This window comes from Chenopodium album, chromosome 10, assembly GCF_948465745.1.
Source record: "Chenopodium album chromosome 10, dcCheAlbu1.1, whole genome shotgun sequence".
Classification (NCBI taxonomy): domain Eukaryota; kingdom Viridiplantae; phylum Streptophyta; class Magnoliopsida; order Caryophyllales; family Amaranthaceae; genus Chenopodium; species Chenopodium album.
The window spans coordinates 8,830,497-8,854,127 of NC_137843.1; the positions used below are offsets into that span (position 1 = coordinate 8,830,497).

Consider the following 23,631-nt stretch of genomic DNA (forward strand, 5'->3'; position numbering starts at 1 on the left):
ACTAACAAAACCATACTTTGCAGCGGAAACTTCAAAACTCTTCTTTATTAATAATAACTATAGATAGAAACCAATGTTATGAGTACTCAAAAATAGATACAAAGACCAAGATTCCTAACTTAGTGAAACCAAATCCCGGGACTCCAATGCATCAATTTATTCACTCCACCTGAAATAACACTGCTTACCATTACTGTAAACAGGGCGAACCAAAACAAATAAGAAATACGGGTTAGCAAAATATGCTAAGTACGGTAAGTGCAAGATAATTAAATTCAATTTATTTGCAAACATGCTTTTGAAATCAATTCCAATAATTCCAAACTCATGATTCAAAACCAATTCTCAATATTCAAATCCCAATAATCAATAAAACCAATTCCAATTATTTTAAAACCAATTAAACCAATTTAACCAATTCCTTTCCCAAGTGTGCACACCCCCCAAGCTAGTCTCCTTATGTTACAAGGCTATTCTTGAGGAAAGACCCGGTCATACAAAGTCCAAGGCCTTATCAAAATACCAAATCCGCATAGTGGGATTACTAACATGCTTATAAAGCATAAATAATAAATTTAATTCAATGATTAAATAAATCCTCTTTAAATCCAATAACTCCAACCTTTAATAATAATAATTCAAACTCCCTTTTTTTTTTTTTTTTTTTTTTTTTTTTTTTTTTTTTTTATAAATCCAACAAGCTTTCAAAACCAATCCTTTTTAAATATGAATAATAAATTAATTAATCAAAACATGTTATAAAAATCAATACTCCAATTTAATTATTAAAACCAATCTTTTAAACATACTTTTATTTCATAAACCATAATTCAAGTCAATTTAATTCAATCACCATAAAATCATTCAAACATGCTAACGTACCTTGATCCTTGCTTAGCCAAAATCACTTCAAAAGAACTCTCAAGTAGCTTGATCAAAAACACCCTACAAATAAATATAACCTTAATTAATATAAGGTTAACAAATAATCACAACAATGAAATTAAAAACCCCCAACTATATGTACATGAACCTTTTAAATTAATTTTCATAAGCATCATTAAAAATCTAATTTATATAATTAAAACTACTCATAATAATTTTTATAAATCCCCCATAATAATAATAATAATAATTGAATAAAAGAAGAGAAAGAGAAAAGATAAGAAACCAAGGAAAAGAGAAGAATTGGATTTTCGTTGGAAAGAATAGGCAGAACTTGTAGAGGCTATAACTCCTTCGATATAACTCCGAATTGGGTGATTCTTGAGCCTAACCTCAAGGATTTTTCGAGAGGAACAATCTTTTGTGAAACAGCAATACCCCAAAAACTGACCAGAAGTGCCCGAAAATTGGCTTCAAAGATAAACGGGATGATTTGTGTAAAAAGAGGAGAAGAAAAGAAGAGAATTGGTGTGAAGAATGTGAGAGGTATGGAGGGGTATTTATAGGCTACCTCATGCAAGAATTATGGTAAGAGAATTTGGGAAGAATTATGGTAAATAGGGTTTAAGGGATTACTTGGAGAAGTGAGTAAAGATTTAAGGAAAGTTTTGATATTGAAGAGATTGTGTATAATTGAATATGGAAGGTATGATTGTCATGAAAAATATTAAGGAAATTGGAATTACTTGGGGAATAATTAAGAAAAATAGATGGCAAGAAAATATAATGATTGGATACTAAAAAGATGGAGAATTAGATTTAAGGAAAATAGGAGATTTTAAGGAGATAATTAAAAATACAATTTACCAAAAATATTTTTTCCAAAATCTATATGGGATGGCCGAAATTTTTGAGATTTCCTAAGCTCATATTTTCGGCCCTCCTATTTAGTACTTTAGGAAATTATTTTGCTAGTTTTAAGGAATTAAAATAATTGTGTAAATAATATTTATTGTAATAAATAATTAAATAATAAAATACCAAATATTCACCAAATAATTTAACTAATAAAATCAGATTTTCTCTTAGGAAAATCCGAAATTTGTTAGCCAAATAAATGGGATTTTCGGACTTATTAAAATAATAATAAAATATAGCTTTTGCCTTAATTAAAATATCCAAAATATATAAATAATCTGGTTTTTAAAATAGGATAAATGGATAATAAATCTTATCCAAAATAATAATTTGTTTTTAAAATACTTTTGGCGCCAAAATTCAAATATCGTTTTGGCTCCAAGATTTAAATAGTAAGTTAAATTACTAAAATACCCTTTTTAGAAAATAATAATTAATTAATTAATTAGAAAAATACGTATAAAAATACGGGGTATTACAATTAGTGTTCTACATTTGTTTCAGAATACTTTATTGATGCTCTTTGCTTGTTAACTAATTATTAATGTCTTGTTTGTAGGGCCTTCTTGATGCTTTCAGTACAATTATGCCTATTGCAGATATCAGATTTTGCTACAGGCATATATGGACTAACTTCAAACAAAAGTTCCCAGGAGAGGCATACAAAGAGTCATTTTGGAAAGCAGCAAGGTCTTCCACTAAGGTATGTATATATACTTGGTAGTAACTAACTTGCTATCAATGTACATATGTATGTGCATATCTTGTTGTTTGTAAAGAATTGGAACAATTTAGTAACAATGGTTTATAATGTATATGTGATTATACAGCATCAATTTAAATTCCATATGGATGAGATTAAGAAAATGATTACAGAGGCATAGAACTACCTAAATGCTATCCCAGTTTGCCATTGGTCGAGGCATGGTTTTAGTTCTAGAGCTAAGTCAGGGATGTTGTTAAATAATTATTGTGAAAGTTTTAATAATGTCTTGAGAGAAGCTAGGACTAAACCAATACTGTCTTTGATGAAATGGATTCGTAGATATGTGATGATGAGAAGTTGTGCCAAGAGAGAAGGCTTAAAGGATTTTGATGGTCTTATAATGCCAAGTGTTGTAAAGATGATTGAGAGGGGACAGAAACAAGTCTGCAACATGAGAATCAGACAAGCTGATATTTTTGAGTTTGAAGTGGACCATGAGGAAGATACCTATGTTGTGAACCTTCAGAATAAAACTTGTGGTTGTTATAGATGGAGCTTGATGGGAATCCCATGTTGGCATGCATTAGCTTGCATTGCAAAGAGAAGATTGAACTACAAAGAGTATGTGCATCCAGCCTATCATGTAACAACTTATGCTGCAACTTATTCTCCTAAGTTCCCTGGTATGCCAAGTCATAACCAATGGGAGAACTCCACCATTCCAAAACCCCTCCCACCTCCATATAGGGTTTTGCCAGGCAGGCCTTCAAAGAAAAACAAAAAGAAAGAACTTGGTGAGGGTAAGTATGTGAACGGGCCAAAGAAGCAAAACAATTGCAAAAGGTGTGGTGGCTTAGGTCATTCAAAAACAAAATGTTTCAGACCACTTTTGAGCAAAGGGCCTTTGAGCAAAGGTGGCAGACCACCAAAGGGAGACAAAGGGGCTAGCACTTCACAGCAGGCCACACCATCTACAACCCCTGCTTCAACAACAGCTGCAACTTCACAAGCACTAACCCCTGCTTCAACAACATCTGGAACTTCACAAGCACCATCTACATCAAAAAAATCAAAGTCTGCCAGCCAACCTACTACAACAAAGAACAAGAGAAGGAAGACAACTTCTGTGAATGCACTCCAAGCATCGCAACCTTCCCAGCAAAGTTGTTTATCTAAAATTTGTGTTTTGGTAAACTATGTCTGTACTTAGAATTATGCTCCGTCTTTTGGATATTTTGGTTAATGAACAATATTTTGATGAACAATATTTTGGTGTAAATATGGAGTATGAATGAATTAATATGCTATAAATTAAATCCCAACAATTTGATCTTCCTTATCTTTATGTGTTATGGTCTTTTACTGTCTTGTTGTTTAAGTTTCCAGGAGGTTTTCAAAAAAAAAAAAAAATTCCAGGAGGAGAGAGAAAGAGAGAGAAAAGGGGGGGGGGGGAATGAAAGGGTTAGGTCGGGAAAGAGGAAAATTTGGGGATTTTTTTTTTTAAATAATAATAAGTCTTGTGATAGTCAACGCCGGAGCTCCGACGTTGACCACCACGCAAGAGCACCCAAGTACCCTCTACAAACAAAATGCAACTTAAAAGGTCCTTTTTCACAAATTTTAACTTAAAAAGTCTTTTTTTAAAAAGTCGACCACTTAAAAGGTCCTTTCTCACAATTTTCTCTTAAATCAATGTAACAATAAGTCACTAAAACCATTTAATCAATTTCATAATATATTTTCTTCCTTATATTTTTCTTGGATGTATGTGCAATTAAAATGAATATTACCCTAACGTTTATTATTTCACTATTCTAACTTACGTTTTTTTTTTTTTTTGATGCAAAGGGTGGGTCAAGCCCATTTTATTGAACATAATAAGAAAAATTAAGCAATAAGTCGTGGCCAAGCCACTCCAACCACATCCTCCCTTAGAAGATTATTTCTTTCGGCCGGAGGTGAGTCGAAATAAATAACCTTCTCTTCATGGATGACCCCTAAATTGGCAAGTTGATCCGCTACTCTATTCCCCTCCCTATAACAATGAAACAAACTAAAGCGATTACAAAATTTTTTAATTAAGCTACGGCAAGCAGTGAGTATGTGAACACATTTTCCTCCTTGAATTGTAACATTGTTGATAGCTTCTAAGCAAGCCTCATTGTCCATCTGCAAAATTAATTTGGTTATACCTAACCTTTCTTCCATCTTCAAGCCTATTTCAGCAGCCATTAATTCAGCTTTATAGGCATTGCAAATGCCAAAATTCGCTGTGAAGCATCTTATGAACCTGTCACTACTATCACGCAGTATGCCTCCCCCTCCTGCAAATCTTAGAGTACCCTTGGCAGCCCCATCTGTATTGAGGCACATCCAGTCCATAGGAGGAGCAATCCAACGAATGAAAACTTCACTTCTTTGTTGCTTACTTCTGTTGTTAGGGTGTGACTGATTGTTGCTTGTGAGTGCTTCCCATGTTGCTTCAGCTTGTGATCTTATAAATGTACCTATGTCAACTGGTATACTTGTGGAGTTTCCATGTTCTTGACAGTTTCTCCATCTCCAAATCCACCACAAAGCTGTTGCAAAGCACGTGAGCCACTTCTCAGAATGTATAAGCTCTTCCCCTTTCAAGTTCCTGGTCAGCCAATTTTGTAAACTTCTAGTGAAAAAGGAAGGATACAGGGCAGTCCCTCCAACATTAGCCTATATACTTCTAGCAGAAGGATAGTCTCGAAGCAAATGAAAAAGAGTTTCATCTACATTTTGGTTGCATAGATTGCACCTTGGATCTTCAGTGAGGTGTCTGAGTTTTTTATTAGCATTACTCAATACACGATCATGAAACAACAGCCATAGAAAGACCCTAACGCGCTGCTGAACAGGGGCATGCCAAGCTAAATCCCATTTTTTATCACTAGACTCATCTTCCTTCATTATACGAACAACATATTTAATTGAAAAGCCCCCAGAATTAGAACCTTTCCAATATCTAAGGTCGCCCAAATTCGGATCTTTAACCACCTTGTGACTTGCAATTTTTTTCAAAACCGAGGGAGGCAGAATGTCAGTAATAAGGTCCCATCTTCAACCCGAATTCGCATCCCATAATTATTCAACAATTGCTCCATCAATAGCAACTGGAATTGGCCTAACTGCCATTTCTCTAAGAGGCATATTAGTAGCCCAACAATGGTCCCAAAAAAGTGTCGAACTTCCATTCCTAATAGCCACTGCCGAGCCTTTTTTCAACTAAGTGACATTATCAGTGATCCCGCGCCAAACATTGGACATATTTTGCGTTGGGATAAACATATCAATGTCACATCGTCCTTTGCAATATTTGTGCCTGAGAACCCTAGACCATAAAGCATTGGGTTATGAGAGAACTCTCCACCCAAGCTTCGTAAGAAACGCGGAGTTGGCTTGTCTAGCTGAACGAATGCCTATGCCTCCCTTTTCTCGGGGTAATTGAAGCGTTTCCCATGAGAGAAGATGGATTCGATTCTTTTCCTTATCCCCACCCCAAATAAATCTTCGAGCTTTTTTATCAATGTTGTCACAGATTGAACGAGGGATTTTCGCAGATTGCATCGAATAATTAGCCATAGTGGTAACAGTAGACTTGGCTAATGTAATGCGTCCGGCAGGAGATAAAAACTTAGTCTTCCAACTAGTCAAGCGCCTATCAATCTTTTCACACAAATGAGCAAAAGTCTGCTTGGTCACTCTACTTGTTAAAGTTGGCATGCCCAAATAAAGACCAAGGTCCTCCATTACCTCCATGGCGAGACCTTCACTTATACTGCTCTGCTTCTCAGTATTGATGTTGTGAGAAAAGTACACCCGAGATTTTGACAAGCTTACACGTTGTCCCGAAGCTGCATAGAAACGATCAAGACAATTCTTAATTATTGCAGCTTGCTCGATTGATGCTTCAGCAAAAAGAATCAGGTCATCCGCGAAAAACAAATTTGATAATTGCGGTCCTTCTTTGCTTGCATAAATTGGTTTCCACTGTTTCGCCACAATAGATTCCTCGATCACTTGGTTCAATCTCTCCATGCACATCACGAAGAGATAGGGAGATAAAAGGTCTCCTTGCCTTATGCCACGAGAGGGAAGGAAGACATCGGTTTTTTCTCCATTCCACAAGACACTCATGGAGGGGGAACTCACGCAATCCATGATTATGTTAATCAATTTAATCGGGAATTTCATCTCCATAAGGGTATCATGTATAAAGGACCACTTAAGACGGTCGTATGCCTTCTCGAAGTCGATCTTTATCATCATGTAGCCTTTGCCACCCTGTTTTCTCTTCATAGTGTACAAGACTTCTTGGACAATTACTATATTATCAGTAATTTGTAATCTAAGAACAAAACTTGATTGCGAGGATGCAATTAATTAAGGCAAGAGAGGTTTTATTCGATTAACTATCGCTTTTGTGACTATTTTGTAAGTGACGTTGCAGAGACCTATAGGTCTGAACTGGGCTACTGTTTCGTGGTTATCAACCTTTGGGAGCAGCGCAATATAAGTCTCGTTCAAAGAGGCAGGCATTCCCTTCCCTTACAACACGGCATGCATAAGAGCATAGACATTCGGAGCTACTGTGTTCCAATGCTTTTGATAAAAAAGAACTTAGAAACCATCGGGACTGGGGGCTTTCAAGGAACCCATATTCTTCACCACAAATTCTATATCACAATTAGTAAAAGTTCTATAGAGTGTATTCCAATCAAAGGCTGATATTTTCAGAGCAAACCCCTGCAGGAATGTCATATTCACCCTCTTTACCTTCAGCCGCATACAACTTTTTGAAGTAGGAAACCACCTGATTCTTCACTTGATCCTGTTCATGAATCCAATGTCCCTCGTCATCCTTGATAGCTACTATCTTATTTCTCCATATCCTAATCACTGTACTTAAGTGGAAGAAAGTAGTATTCCGGTCTCCATGTTGTATCCAATCGATTCTTGCTTTTTGGTACCAAAGGAGTTCTTCTTGGCTGAGAACTAAATCAAGTTCCTTACGAAGTTTAGCTTCAAGCTTCAACAAGCCTGACTTCCTTCCACTAGCAAGGTCAGTTTGGATGCCCTTAATTCGAGCCATGAGTGATCTTTTTTCTCTGAAAATATAATGGAAAACTTCTCTTTTCCACTCCTGTAAGTCAGCAGAAAACGACTTGAGCACAGTCATAAGAGGTTCCTCAAACCTCCATTTTGAGTCTAAAAAATCTGAGAATTTTTCATGAGATAGCCATGTTACTTGAAAGCGAAACAGTCGGTTGAGAGAATCCAATGGAGAAAAACCATTAGAAGAAATAAGGAAAGGACAATGGTCGGATTGGATTGTTGGCAAATGTTTGACTCTTGCTTTCTCGAACCTCAAACCCCACTCTGAATTGCACAAAGTTTTGTCCAACCTTGCGCTTTTGCGAGTTTCAATTGAATTACCACAAGCCCAGGTATGCGAGGGGCCAGAGAATTCAACCTCAATCAGTTGATTTTGTTCGACCCAATGGTTAAACCTTTCACTTCTCCTAGCTGTATCAGGACAACTTGAGTTTCTCTCCCAACCAAAGCGAGTGTCATTGAAATATCCAGATAATAACCATGGCTTATTATTGTTTCTGGCAAAGTTTGAGAGCTTACTCCAAAGCTCCTGTCGCTTGGAAGGGTCAGGGCTTGCATAAGCTTTAGTAAAATACCACGGCTCTTCCCCCCTTCTAGTGATGAGCATAATAATGTATTGATTATGTTTGACAATAGGATCAATAGAGACAACCTCCGGTTTCCAAAACACCCAAATGCCACCACTAAAACCTTGAGTGTCAACACGTGTGTGACCATTATAGCCTAGCATCGAGGCTATTTTTAGGGAATGATCACCTCCCATGTGAGTCTCTACCAAGGCAAAGACTAATGGTTTATTAATGCGAATAACTTCACGCAAAGCTGTTAAAAAATCACGGGTACCCGCTCCTTGAACATTCCAGACCATACAAGTAATGGGGAATATATTATTATCAACTAGTTGTGTACTATTCATAGGGAACAATGAATTAGGTGCAATTGCATTATAAGCATCAGAGATATGCTTTAAGGGCTTCCTTAATCTTCCATGGTAACTTCAATGTTACCACTAGTTCTAGTGTCTTTGGCCTCGACACCGTCCATGAGTGTATCTCCATCTCGAGTTGATGGGTTAGGGGGCTCGCTATTCCCAAATATGGCTCTATAGGAGTCATTACGCAAATGATTTTCTCCGGAGGGATGCATAGAGTGACTGTGTTCGGGAGTATTTGAGACATGAGTGAGGGAAGCAAGGGATTGGCTTGGGAAAATTGGCTTATGATTGAGATTCTGAGGCAAAGTTAAGGTGGCTTGGATGTTGGCTTGAGTCTCGCTTGAGGTGTTTTCTTTTCCTTGGGTAGCAGGGATGGAGTTTAAGATTGGAGATAAAGTTGACTGCTCATTAGTTTTATCTTGGAGAATATTTTTAGGAACAAATTATCTTTTTTCCTATATTCCTTCCCATGCTTCGAATTCCCTTGAGAATTCCCTTTAGCAGAAGATTTGGAAATATCTTTACCTAAAATAAAGGCAATATCTTTTGGTTGAATAATCTGTGGTTCAGAGGATTTGCTCAAATCAACTGCTTCCACATAATTCTCAATCAAAGTCGAATTAGTATCCTCTAGAGTAACATCCGTTTCCTTATTTTTCTCCAAATCACTGTGATTATGCTCATTCAAAATTGCGAATCTGGACCCTCCTTTGTCAACCCGTTGACTCTGACCATCTCTTTGACTTTTTTCTGGTGGCTGTTTTCCTCCTACTAGTTGTTTGACCTCCCTTTTGCGAGGTGGTGGCTTCTTAACAAGCATCCAATCACCATAATCTTGTGCTTCCACATTGGACTTGATTTTTTCTCGTGTGGCAGGCTCATTTCCCCTACCAGGATCATCAACGCTGATGGCAGCCTCTTTCACTGGACATGTATCTCCTTGATGACCAATCTTTCCACAATCAAAACATATCAAACAAAGGCCTTCGTATTGAATTCTCCATATTTTCCCCTTAAGCCAGAACTTAGAAAGGAGCGGTTTGGATAGGTCAAGTTCAATGCTAAGCCTTGTGAGTTGACCCCTTTAAGCCATGGCAGTGTTGTTATCAATGCGTACAACCTTCCGTATCTTGCTTCCAATTTTATGCAAAAACTCCTTATCAAAATACTCAACAACAAGATGAGGTATGCGTACCCAAGCTGTTAAGAAACGAATTGGAGAATCATCAGGGATGAAATTGGGGACCCATTTACGGATGGTGAGATAGTTGTCATCTAACATCCAAGGCCCTTGAGTAAGCACATGATTACCTCCTTGCATAAATTTTTATTTTCTTTATTAAAAATCAATTGAGTGATTTTCTGTTTAGGTTTCTTATTTGAACGAGAGATCTGGTCTTGTTCTTCAGGAGAAGGGGCAGGGATTGGGGTTTTTTCCGCCATGGCAGAGAATTGTATTGGCATAGAATTTTTGTCCTCCACCTTAAATAATACTTACTATTCTAACTTACTTTATTACAGAGTATATAATTATTTATAGATATCGTCTCACTATCTTAATAAATACTTGTACTACGGAGAATGTAATATTTTACTTCTTACATTTTTTTCTTTTTTTTTTTTTTTTTTTTTTTTGACAGGGAGTAGTTATACAAGTAAAATGAATCTCCGACAAGGCAACAAATATAACTCCCTCAGCTCCACTCCTGTTTGTTAATTTCAACTATCATTTTGCACATTAATTAATATATTATTTATATATTTAACCATCAATATCTTCAATAATACATTATACAAAAATATATACATATTATTAAATTATTTTAAAATTACAAATTAAAACTAATTTTAAAATTTTCATGAATTTGTTTTATCGTATCAATAATAATTTATAGATAAAGTATTTCATTCTTTAAAATGAACATTTAATATGGGAGTAGCTAGATTGCCGGGCTTTAATAACATGGATGTCAAATTATCAATCGGGGTTCGTTTTTGTTGGCCATATTATATCTATATCATTGATCATTGTGGTTTTCTCTAAGACATAACAAAGTGAAATTAGGACATACCTGAGTGAATGCCTTGACTCCAATTCTTTCAAGCTTAACTTCATTATTAGGATCATCAGCAAGTTGTAATAATACATCCACCATATCTTTTGGAACCCATTTTTCCTTCTCAATCTCCCTTCTAGCATTATGTTCATCCAATACATGTTCCAAAAATATGTCGAATTTCTTACCTAAAATCTTCATCCTCTTCACATAACCTTGTACGTCCATGTACTTTAAACAAGGGATCCAATCTCCAAGATTCAATACCCCATTCAAAACGAACCATTCCTCAACCATTAACTTAAATTCCTTTAGTGTTACAATCGATTTTTCTTCGTTATTTTTTTCCAAGTACTTTTTTCCTAGCACCATCCTACTAATCACGTTTAAGTTCAAAGTAAAGAGGTAATCTTTTAACAAAATGGATTCTCCATTCGCGTTAAATATGTCGCTTAAGAAGGAATTAAGTTCTTCTATGCGTATGTACTCGTATGATTCGAGCCTCTTGGAGCTAAAAAGTTCCATCAAGCACATCTTTCGCGCTTGGCACCAGTATGGACCATACTGAGACCATGTTATATCGTAATAGTTATATGCAGTATACTTTCCGGCAGCATTTCTAGGTCTTCCGGCAAAGATTTCATCATTTGTTTTTAGGATTATCTTTGCCATTTCTACGGATGAGCCCACTAACACCGGGACTGACCCAAATTTGAGCATCATTACATGCCCATATTTCTTAGTGAGTTCGTGGATAGAACGATGGGGAAGTGACCCAATGAGATTGAAGTTCCCAATGATAGGCCATGGGTTTGGGCCGGGTGGTTGGTTAAGTTTAGGACGGCGAAAGTGGTTAGTAAGGAGTACTATGGTTATGGTCGCTAGCGATGCGAGTGCATACGTTGCCCAAATTGGTGCCTCCATTGTTGAGTGGTTAGTTTATGGAATAATGGAGGTATAAGCTATAATTTATTCCCAAATCAATTAAGGTCATTTATAGTAAATTAGGCAGGAAGCCAAGAATAACTTAAATGATGCATAATGTGGTGATGAAGAGAGTGAGGAATAGCTCAACTGGTTAGAGTTTTTCAACCTGTTTCAGAAGATCTTAAGATTGATTCTTACCCTATCCTTTGTGGCTTTTTAAACACCAAAAACATAAAGTGGTGATGAACTTGCTATTTTGACCTCTTTTGTTTGTTTTTGTGTATATATATATATATATATATATATATATATATATATATATATATATATATATATATATATATATATATATAGTGCAACTTTGGATTTAAAAAGCTTGACGCGCAATTGATGATATCGGTCATAAAATTCCACAAAATTACAGTAATTAAGTAGGAAAATTATAGCGAAAAGTCAAGCAAGCTTAACTTGGATAAAATCACTAGCAAAAGTGCAACTATTAGTCGGTTAATTTATCAAATCTATAATCAATAATTGATTAAATGAAAATAATATCGCAAATCTTAAGGTGCACCACACCTATACTTTTGAATATTTAGTAAAAAAATTCTGAACATTTTGTAAAAAATTCTGAACATCGAAAATTTTGAACATTTAGTAAAAAAATCCGAACAAGTGCAATGCACCACACCTATACTTTTGAACATTTAGTAAAAAAAATATGAACAGTCGCAAATTTAGAACATTTAGTAAGAAAATCTGAACATCGAAAATTTTGAACATTTAATAAAAAAAAGCTGAACAATCGTAATGCACCACGCCTATACTTTTGAACAATTAGTAAAGAAATTTGAACAATCGCAAATTTGAACATTTAGTAAAAAAATTTTTAAACAATCGCAAATTTTGAACATGTAGTATATTAAAACAACACTATATAATAAACATCAATATTTTTAAAGAAGTTTGTCTGACTCATAATAATTCAATAGTTTTGTAATATAAATTTAATATTTATGCATATAAAGTGAACATTTATTTAAAAAAATATGAACATATAAAATTGCATGTTTATGTTATTTTTTGACTTTTTGTTACTTGTTTTCTTTTTAACTAAATATTTATTTTTTATAAAGTGTTCAATTTTTTGTATTAAAAATTTAAAAGTGTAAACGTGGTGCATATATTTCTCGGTGATCATGTACACATAATCACAATTGAAAAGAATATCACATTGAACTTGTAATTGGTTGGATAGATTGTCTTTTTATGTATAGTCCAATTCAATATATCTTGATAGAGACAAATCATTCTTTTGAAATGGCTACCCATCTATTGGTGGGTGTCTTTTTACGAATAGTACATAGTTTGATAGAGTAAAGTTTTGTCTTTATCCCATTTAGCTGATTGGGTAATGACTAGATTATTCAAAAATACGGTAAAAAAAATATCATACGACACCATCAAAACAATTTAGGTTATTGTTGATTTCATATTTTAAAATACTGTATGATTTTTTTTTTTTTTTTTTTTTTTTTTTTTTTTTTTTTTTGTAAAGATTCTACTACCTCTGTTTCACATTTTTTGCAACTTTGAAGGGTGTACGGACTCCTAGGCAAAATTTGTTTGTGAGTGTAAGATAGAGAGAGAAAAATATGAATGCATGTGATGAGGAGAGAGATAGAAAGAAATGACAACCTAAAAAGGAAAGAAAACATTAGTTGCAAATAATGTGTAGCATTCATTTTTGGCAAAAGTTGCAAAAAATATGAAACGGAGGTAGTAGTATAATCGGTCATGAATTCTTGATCATTTAAGGGATACTAGTCGCACACGCATCATGCAAGTTAAAAATTATATATGGCATATGTCACACGCTCGGATTTAAAGATTCTAAATTAGCTAGTTTTTTCAATTGAAAAAACAATAATAAAAAAAATAATATGAGGAAAATTTTGTCAAAAACTACCCATTAAAGTGTGTGTTTTGAAAACAATTACCTATTAATTTTTTTTACTACAAAATTGTAAAAAGTTTAACTAACACTACCACTCTGATAATTCCGGCTAGAATATGCCTTGACTGTCAATAACATCCTCGTACTTCAAAAGTTCACCTCCTAAAGTACCATTCTCCGAATCATAGCAACTTATATTCATTCTCCTCGCTCCACACAACCCAAACCCATCGTCCTGTTGTGGAACCATGCACTCGGTGAACGGCTTGGCGCACTTCTGTAAAAATAATCCGTTTAGCCTAGTTAAAGGCTTAAAACATAGTTTTTCCCCCGAAAAGAGGTTAAATTTCAGTAATCGGACGACTACAATTTGTTGAATATAAAAGATAAAATCAAAGATAAAGATAAAGAAGCAAAGGAAACCAATGAACATTGAATATTATTTGCTTAATTAAACTGAGATACATCCATTCCCTTAAATAGGCTAATGATAAACTACCAATGCTAAATATTAGAAACCAACTAGTCTACTACTAACTCAGTTACCCTCTAACTAATAAACATGAATGTATCTAGACAACATCAATACTTTGACTAAGTGAAAACCCACTAAACATAAAACTAATAATCCTACAATTAAGGAAACAACTACCCTCAACTTGGAAGCACAACCCAACACACCCCCTCGCTTCCAAGTCACGTACAATTGCTAAATTTCTACTACCATATTGTGACGATGGACTTCGATTTGAACTTGACACTCTTTAACAGTCTCGACACTCAAGATACCTTAATCCTGACTTTCACGACACAACCACGACACTAGACTTTAGAAGACCCTACTATCTTCTTCGAATTTCATAACTTCTTGCTAGATGTTTTAATTTGTGATGCACATCTCATCACCTACACATGATTTGTTGATGAACATTATCACCAACACGATATCCTCATAGCCATTCTCTCCACACAACCACACTTCGACATTTTTTATTGATGTACTTCTCATCAATGTACTCGATCTTGTTGATGAATATTTTCACCAACATACCTTCAATGGAGCACATTTCTCCATTAACTCTCTTTGACATTGTCCTCCAATTGACCATGTCACCTTGTATCGTACCAAAAATCTTTGAAAACCGTCTCTACGTTGACTATGACTTCCACACTTGTAAAGATTATGCGATCTTTATCTCAAACAATTTTTGCCCTCTTTTTCACAGGATTATTAAATCCCTTTTCATGGGCTGAAAGATAACCCATCAACACACTAACACTAACCATTACTTCCATGGTTAAACACAAAAAACACTCATTTACAAAATTTGTATGACAAACACTAATGAATAATGAAATACGACTAAAGTTCTTGAAGAAACTCACGCACGACGCTTTTTTTTTCTTTTTAATTCACTTACTCTGTCTCTCTTTTTTTTCATCTCTCTCCCTTCCCGGATCTAACCTGAAGCTCTGATACCATGTTGAATATAAAAAGATACTCCCTTCGTGTTTTTTTAAGTGTTACAGTTTGACCGACACATATTTTTAGGCAATTTAATTGACTTAAATGAAATAAGAGGTAAGTGAGATAATTGGAATATTAAAAAATTGTAAAATTAAGATAGTAGAGTTAGTAATTTATTGAAAAGTAATGAATGTGAGAGGAAAGATATAATAAAAAAAAAAGTAATAGTGAGTTTGGGTGGGGACCATGAGAGGAGGGAAATATAATATTTTAATGTAGTTTTTTGCCAAAAAATGAAGTGTAACAGTTATTAAAACATGACCGGATTTGATAAGTGTAACACTTATTAAAACATGGTGGAAGTAAAATTAAAGAGAAAGATAACGCAGAAAAAAAAACCAATGAACATTGAATATTATTTGCTTAATTAAACTGAGATACATCCATTCCCTTAAATTGATAAACTACCAATGCTAAATAGTAAATATTAGAAACCAACTAGTCCACTACTAACCCACTTACTCTCTAACTAATAAACATGAACATATACATACAATATCAATACTGTAAAAACCTACTAAACATAAAACTAATAATCCTATAATTGAGGAAACAACTACCCACAACTTGGAAGCACTACCCAACACAATTTGGAGGGAAATCCAGTGTGATGGAATTCCATGTTATGCTTCGGATATCATAACCTTTGAATTCCATTCTACCGTCGGATGTGCAATCCAGTTGAAACTCGCATTTTTGGAGAATCCGAAAGGGTAATTTACTGTTGTTCCGTTACATGATCTGATGCATTTTGTTGGATTTGTGATTGCTTTTGTTGTTACTGTAAAGGTGAAAAGGATAACTAACAATAATATTGTATTGTTCTTTCTTGAGTTTTTGATGTAGTACCTGATTCCATGACAATTGATCAAGCCGCTTCTTGAATATGCGTCTTCTATTAGGTACACACTCTAGGGTTTTTTCTCTATTTATGAGATATTACTGAGAGTCTATTATATGTACTAGTGGAGACCATAACCCTAGACATATATTTATATAACTCCCTACCCTAATCCGCCCATTATGCATTATGAAAGGTCCAACGGTATTTACACATAAAATTCCCCATACTCTATAAAATACGTAACAAGCCCAACAATAATAATTACTTAAATGGATCACTTTAATTTTGGGCTAAACTATATAATAGCTTATAAATACAATCATTACAGTATATTCCTCATACATTATTGTATTTAGGTCCATAAATTTCTTAGAAATTCCGTTAGATTTAATAGTTATTTTGACGGCAGATGGTGAAAATTAATTTTTAAATTTTTATTTTGGTAGTAAAATAAATTTATAGAATTTTTTATGGTAAAAAACAATTTGGAATTTTTATTTATTTTTTATTTATTTTTTTTTTTTATAAAAGTCATAATATCCTTAAAATTATTAAACAACCATGCATCTTATTACATGGGGTTTAACCTAGCTAGTACATTAAAAATAAACTTTTTATATTTATTATATATAAGTCAAGGCATGATCTCCTCTCTCCTCCTTCCTTTCTCCAAAGCTCTAGCCTCCATTGTTGAATTTTGAAGGGGTTTTCATTAGTTTTAACTGGTGGAAAGCCCAATTCTTGTTTTTTTAAAGTTTTTTTTTAGGTTTATAACAATGCTTCTTCCTTTTAGGAGGAACTTTTCTCCCTCGAAAGAAAGGGTTTCCGATCTCCTTCGAAAGACAAGGGTTTTTTGACCTATTTCGAAAGACAAGGTTTATCTCCACTTTTCGAGGGAGAAATTTCTTAATTTTGAATCCATGATATTAGATCTAATGGATTGTCGTAAAATTATTTCGTTGGTGAAAAAGTTATCAAGTTATCAAGTACAGACAGATGAATCAGAAGGAAAACATCCTCACGACAACAAAGGATCGTTAGATTATCTCTCCAACAAGACTGTATTTTCCAACGATATAAGCGGGAGATGCTCCAAAGTGCAAGATCTACCCGACGATCGTAGTTTTTACGAAGAAAAATTTTATTTGATTCAATATCTTATGTATTTGTTAACGTCGAATCTCTATTGCAGATGTCGTATGACTTTTAATTAATGAAATATTTTTGCTATTCAAAATATATATATATATATATATATATATATATATATATATATATATATATATATATATATATATATATATATATATATATATATATATATAAGGCATGACATGTAATGATTAAACAAACAATATATGGAGTTAATTATAGATTAAAAGATCCCAATCTAAGACACTTTGAATATTTTATTTTTAAAAAAATAAATTAAAAAAAAATGTACATACTAGATACTACTTATCAAAATAATCTAGATTATGATAATTTAAAGTTTGGATCATGTAGTGTACATTGTCAAATGCTAACAAAAAACTTGCTTTTAAGTAGGAGCAAAATTATGGACCTTAGATTAAGAAAAAGCACTCTGTACTTCCGTAGCTAAGGAGGTAGACGCAAAGGACACCATTATTGTTGATAGAAATTAAGTCATCAACTCATTTATCGGGGCCAGCAGACAAAGAAAAAACGAGTCTTGTACTGCCGTCAACGTACTCTATATACTTCCAATTCTCCTACTCCATTGAACACGGTATGCATTCGTTCCTGCTATAGTTCAATGAAACTACTAGGAAAGTAGGGAACAAATGTAATTGATGTGTACTGTTCTGATTATCATTGGATTACGTGTATTTTGATCTTTGACTCCATTGAAAATCCTTTAAGGTACCTTAAAGAGTCAAGTTACCTGTCTATTTTTTTTTCCTTAAGGTTTGTTATCTTTTTAATTTAACTAACTTCGTTTAAGAACAATGTATTATAGTATAGTGAAACTAAGGCGAGCTCAATGAACACTAGAAAAGTTTTTTACGGTTGATAGTAAAAGAATACAAGATGGGCATGTAGATGGCCCATTGAAGAATGTTTAATGGATGGGCTGGGTTGGGCTGGCAATCCCTAACCCGACCCGATAATCCGTCCCGAAGTTATTGAGAGAAACCCGAATTCGACTTGAACTAAACCTGAAACAACTCGAATTCAACCCGATTTTACCCAAATTTCATATTTCGTAATAAAATTAAGCGTTATACTATTTTTGATAGTTTCTAAGCATAACACAAAATTGACCCAAAATCTGACCAAACCCGACCTGCTAACCCGAATTGCCACCTCTATAGATGGGATTTAGTTGAGGGGTGATGGGCTTCAAACAGACAAACAGTGACCAATCTCATCCAATGGCCAAAGTTGGCTGGTCTTTCGTTTTCAAAATTGAACATTTATTGTTTAAAAAATTGAGCATTTTATGATTGAACATATTTTGAAAGAAACATTGAAACTGAAGATAGATATCCGAAAATTCGAAATGAACCTTTCATTATATAACAATGAACATTTTATAAAAAGGAAAGACTTGGCTAGATAATATAGCAATAAGCCGATAACAGAACTTCTCTGAGTTGCTCAACGTAGCTTAGGCTGGATATTGTACGTGCTTCATACTGCTGGACCTGGAAGAATACTTAGTTTATCAAAGTTTACTTTTTTCCATAATTAGAAAATAATGAATACTCTGTATTATTTACATCATGATCTTTAATTTTATATATATGCAGTTTGACTTTGAATATATTACATGTCGTAGACTCGTAGTAATAGATTGAAGTAAAACAAAAATTTTACTTTGAATCAATTTTCTGCCTATGTCTCAGTCTCTCAGATTAGTCATATACCGTGTTTAACTAGCAAGATTCCTTAAAGGGGTTTAAAATATCAGTAAAGGAAGGAATTTAGTGATACCAGAAAATTAAATCTAATGTAAATTGTATGTGTTGGAAATAAGAAAGCAAAAATAGTAGGAAACACGTTGAATATGGAACTGATGCTTTCTAATTCATTCAATAATAGAAAGTTAGGCCATATAAATAACCTTTACAAGATAAACCAAATAACTAAAATAAAGCAACTAACTAGGAAGTGGGTACTCCATGATATACTCCAACTACTTAGTTAGCAAATCCACTAACATCCACTAACAATAGGTAACACATGACTAACGTACTTAATTTGACTAATTCTAATTAACAAATTTAAACTAAGATATTTATCCTAAAACTAAGGAAGCTAATTAACCACAAACTTGAAGCACTAATTTCAACACACCCCCTTGCTTCAAAGTTTGTGATAATCATGAAGCACGTCTCTTCAATGTTGTGATGCCCTTCTCATCACCTACACAATTCGTTGTTGATGCACATTATCGCCAGCCATCAATGTTTACTTGTTGATGTACCTCTCACCAACACACTCTTCAAATTTTGGAGTACTTCCCTCCATGGTGCACTTCTCACCCACAACTCTAAAATAGGTTCTCTTCCACAGCCACTTGTGCCATGTTCTCTTGTTCTTCATTTTTGGACTTACAATTTCTTGCCATGTGCCCAAATTTTTGACAATTAAAACACTTAGGTTTCCCCTTATGCCAACAATCTTTTTCCTCGTGACCCATTTTGTGGCAAATGTTGCATTGGAGGGACTTGCCTTTCCCCTTTTGATAAGGAGACCTTGCTAGAAATGCTTTTTCATTCTTGTTTTCACCATCTTCATTTCTCATGGACCTCCTTTGATCCACCGCATGTAGTGAATTGATTAACTCCGAAACTGTCAACTTTGAAAAGTCTTTAGTATCTTCAATTGAAGAGAGTTTAGTTTCATACCTTTCCGGAAGACTAACAAGAAGTTTGTCCACCACTCTTTGATTGTCAAATTCTCCACCAAGTAATTTGATTTGATTTGCAATGGACATTAGCCGACTCCCGTATTCTTTGACACCTTCACTACCTTTCATCCCCATCATTTCAAACTCTCTTTTAAGGTTTAAAATTTGCATGAGTTTGGTTTGATGGTTTCCTTCATACTCCTCCTTAATTTTTTCCCATGCTTCTTTAGGAGTATCACAACCCATAATAGTTGTGAATATTTCATCCGACACTGCCGAATGTAGACACTAGAACTCTCACAATTTTTTAACCTCACAAGACCTAAGGATCAAATGGCTCTGATACCAATTTGTTGGAAATAAGAAAGCAAAAATAGTAGGAAACACGTTGAATATGGAACTGATGCTTTCTAATTCATTCAATAATAGAAAGTTAGGCCATATAAATAACCTTTACAAGATAAACCAAATAACTAAAATAAAGCAACTAACTAGGAAGTGGGTACTCCATGATATACTGCACGTACCTAATGTGCATTGCACGGATGATTTGTAGGTCTTAAAGGAGAACATCCCTTGTTACTTGTAACTCTTGGATGACATCGATCTTCAATCCTCATTCAATCTTGTGGTGACTTTACTGAACATTTCACTCCAATTTCAATGATAGACCTTATGCACTTCATTTTTCTACCAAAAGTTCGCCTTCATTTCCTTCACTTGTATCAGCACCATCATTATCTAGGAGCCTTGGATCAATGATGTTTATCAATAAATTAGGCAATGTTGCTAATTAGCATAATTAAATATGCAAGTCTAAGCCTCCTTCAAACATCCTAACAATGGGATTTATGGAAGTCATCATCTCTAACAAGTAACAACGCAATGTCAAAGTTGTAAACGTCACCTTCCTTAGAAACCATGCTTCCCACACCATAATTTGTCCAAAAATTAAAAGAGCTTATCAAATAAAGCAGAGAAAAGCTAGATATAAACTACTTATAAAACAAAGAAATATAAAGAAAATGAAGATTAAGCATATATAGATAGAGATAGGGATGTGTAAATAGGGATGTGCTATTATTTCAACTACCACCGTTATTTTAGATGGAAAAAATATATTTATATACATCCTACATTAACTTTTAAGTAACTAAATTAATAGCATGCTTAACTGTCTATAAATATAGCATTTGACACTACTCAATACATATATCTGTTGATGATGCGTAACTCTTTAAGTAATTTATCCTTCGTCCCTTGTAGTTCGTTGATTGCATCTTTGACTGTTATTCGATATAGAGGTGACTTGACCGAACATTTTAATCCAACCTTAATGCTAGATTTTATGCACTTGATGTAACATTCAATACTAGCTGCCAAATTTTCATCTTGATTCCTATTTCTTGCACCAATGCTATCATCTAGAAGTCGTGGATCAATTATCTTGGACAACTGGTCTGTTAATAATGCTGATTTTGCGTACTTATGAAGGTCTAAATCTTCCCCAAACATCCTATCAGTGGGAGTTTTTGCAGTCATCATCTCTAACAACACAATGCCGTAACTGTAAATGTCACCTTCCTCGGATACCATGCTTCCTAGGCCATATTCTGTCCAAAACAAGACATTTCAGAGGTGAGGAAATTGGCTATTGATAGGTAAAATATACAAAAATAAATAATATTGTGGAGTTACCTGGAGCAACATATCCAACAGACCCTTTAACTGCAAGCGAACTACTATTATTTGCGTGCACATGTAAATGAAATCTTGCCAATCCAAAGTCTCCAACATGAGCAACCATATCATTGTCGAGCAAAATGTTGCTAGGTTTCAAGTCGCAATGAATTATAGGAATGTCGCAATTGTTGTGCAAATAATCAAGTGCACATGCTACATCAATTGCAATATTAATTCTTTGAAGGAGGCTTAGGGTTCTCTCGTGTTGATCAACGTGAATCCACTGTTGAAGATTTCCATTAGGCATGAACTCATAAACCAATGTCTTGAAATCTTTACCTTGAAAATCCACACTCGAGCAAGCAGTAACAATCTTAAGAAGGTTCCTGTGGCGAGTAATTCTTAATGTTTCACACTCTGCCATGAAGCTCTTGGTAGCTCCTTTTAGATCAAGGCTAATGATTTTGATAGCAACAACCATGATATTGTCTAGATCAAGGACTCCTTTATAAACAGAACCAAAATGACCTACACCAATTAAATTTTCTTTCGAAAATTCATCTGTTGCTTTCAAAAGCAATTCATAAGAAACTTTCAAGAAGGGCGATTTGAAGTTCAACGACGATGATACTAAAGACAACTTATTGTGTTTCCTCCAACAATGAACTACGAAGTATATTAACGACAATATAACACCTACCAAAGAAATTACCCCAATAATCAAGGTCGGAAGAAAAGGCAGTCCATCCTGGCTCTTAGATTGGTCGTTTTGGGTACCAGACAAAGAAAGGTTATGAAGTTGATCAAAATAGCCTTCACCAATCTTGTAATTTCCAAAATTTGCTGCATTTAAATCTGCAAAAGCTTCCATTCATTAGAGCCTGTCTAAAATCTAGTTACACTAACAAAAAAATTTCAAGAAGTTAGGAAGTTTTTTTTTTTTTTTTTTTTGGAAAAGCAAGTTAGGAAGTTGATTATTCACATGTAAAAAGTGTAATATGATAAATAGGAACAAATTAGTGTATTTAACTGACTAAAGACAAATTAAATGGACTAATCAGCATTCATAAAATTTTAAGTGTGGATAGATAATGTGAATTATATGTAGAAGTCAATCAAAATGGGAAAAGTATGCAACTCTAAAACATTGCAACGACTAGTCTTATTATGATTAGTTCAGTGCGGTGTATCAATTATTGAATGTGAATAAAATTGTTGCAAAATAAATTCACAGTTGACTCAAGGTCTTGTACAATGACCATTGACCAAAACATATCACAAGAGTTGACTCTACTACTCTAGTGAATCAGGTGGAGCATACTAGAAAAAAAAAATAAAAAATCATACGTGTTATGTTAAACCTGAAAACTGAAAAGGACCAAGCACTTACCATGACGACAACCCTCTCCTTCGATGAACCCATCACCGGTGAAACCCGGACGACACTGACATCGAAACCCGGAATCTCCAACATGACTACAAGAAGCACTTGGATGACAACGGCACGTACCAGTAAGCCACCAACCAACCTCAACCGCTTGAAACTCAACCCATGAGTCGGAATCATAAACAACTACAGACGAAAACAGGGATTGACATCTAGTAGCAATAACATCTTCGTACCTCAAAGTAGTAGAACTCTCCTTAGTATAACAACTCAAAATTCCCCTCCTTCCTTTACACTTCGAAAACCTGCTCTCAACCAAGTTCGGAAGTACACACTTGTATAATGGCGTGACACAATTTTGTAAAAGTAAACTGTTTTGCGCAGTTAAAGCGTAATTTCTTCCGTAAAGATGCTGGATTTGGATGATCGGACGGCTGCAATTTGGAGAGAGACTGAGTATGATGGAATTCCATGTTATGTTTTTAATATCATAACCTTTGAACTCCATTCTACCGTTGGACGTGCAATTCAGTGGAAACTCGCAATTTTCGGAGATTCCGAAAGGGTAGTTTACTGTTGTTCCGTTGCATGATCTGATGCATTTTGTTGGATTTGTGATCGGTTTTGCGATTGATATGAAAGTGAAAAGTATCACTAACATTAATATTCTTCTTTCTTTATTTTTTGAGGTAGTTTGCATATTTCTTATGTTTGAGACTTGGGTTACAGCACTAGAGAACAAGGTTGATTTTGCTAGGTCGTAATTTCATTTGAACTTTCAATATG

The 23,631-nt window shown here is 34.4% G+C and overlaps 2 protein-coding genes across 3 annotated transcripts; both read right to left on the reverse strand.

Annotated features, from left to right (window-relative positions):
* Positions 1 to 16: 16 nt before the first annotated feature.
* LOC145562161 (cytochrome P450 750A1-like) lies at positions 17 to 11,787 on the reverse strand. Of its 2 annotated transcripts, XM_081622352.1 has the most exons (3): positions 10,658 to 11,776; positions 883 to 945; positions 17 to 193 (listed from the first exon to the last, which is right to left on the reverse strand). In XM_081622352.1, the coding sequence occupies exons 1-2, from the start codon at positions 11,564 to 11,566 to the stop codon at positions 922 to 924; spliced, it is 933 nt and encodes a 310-aa protein (XP_081478478.1). In that variant the 5' UTR covers positions 11,567 to 11,776; the 3' UTR covers positions 17 to 193; positions 883 to 921. The 2 variants fall into 2 exon arrangements, with proteins under 2 accessions (XP_081478478.1, XP_081478477.1); XM_081622351.1 differs by lacking the exons at positions 17 to 193; positions 883 to 945 and adding an exon at positions 8,552 to 9,785 and having other exon boundaries at positions 10,658 to 11,787.
* Positions 11,788 to 20,836: 9,049 nt separating this feature from the next.
* Positions 20,837 to 23,353, reverse strand: LOC145564732 (putative LRR receptor-like serine/threonine-protein kinase At3g47570). Its single transcript, XM_081624949.1, has 3 exons — positions 22,849 to 23,353; positions 21,474 to 22,313; positions 20,837 to 21,388 (listed from the first exon to the last, which is right to left on the reverse strand). Exons 1-3 carry the CDS (start codon positions 23,351 to 23,353, stop codon positions 20,979 to 20,981), a joined length of 1,755 nt encoding a protein of 584 aa, XP_081481075.1. The 3' UTR covers positions 20,837 to 20,978.
* Between the last annotated feature and the right edge of the window lie 278 nt (positions 23,354 to 23,631).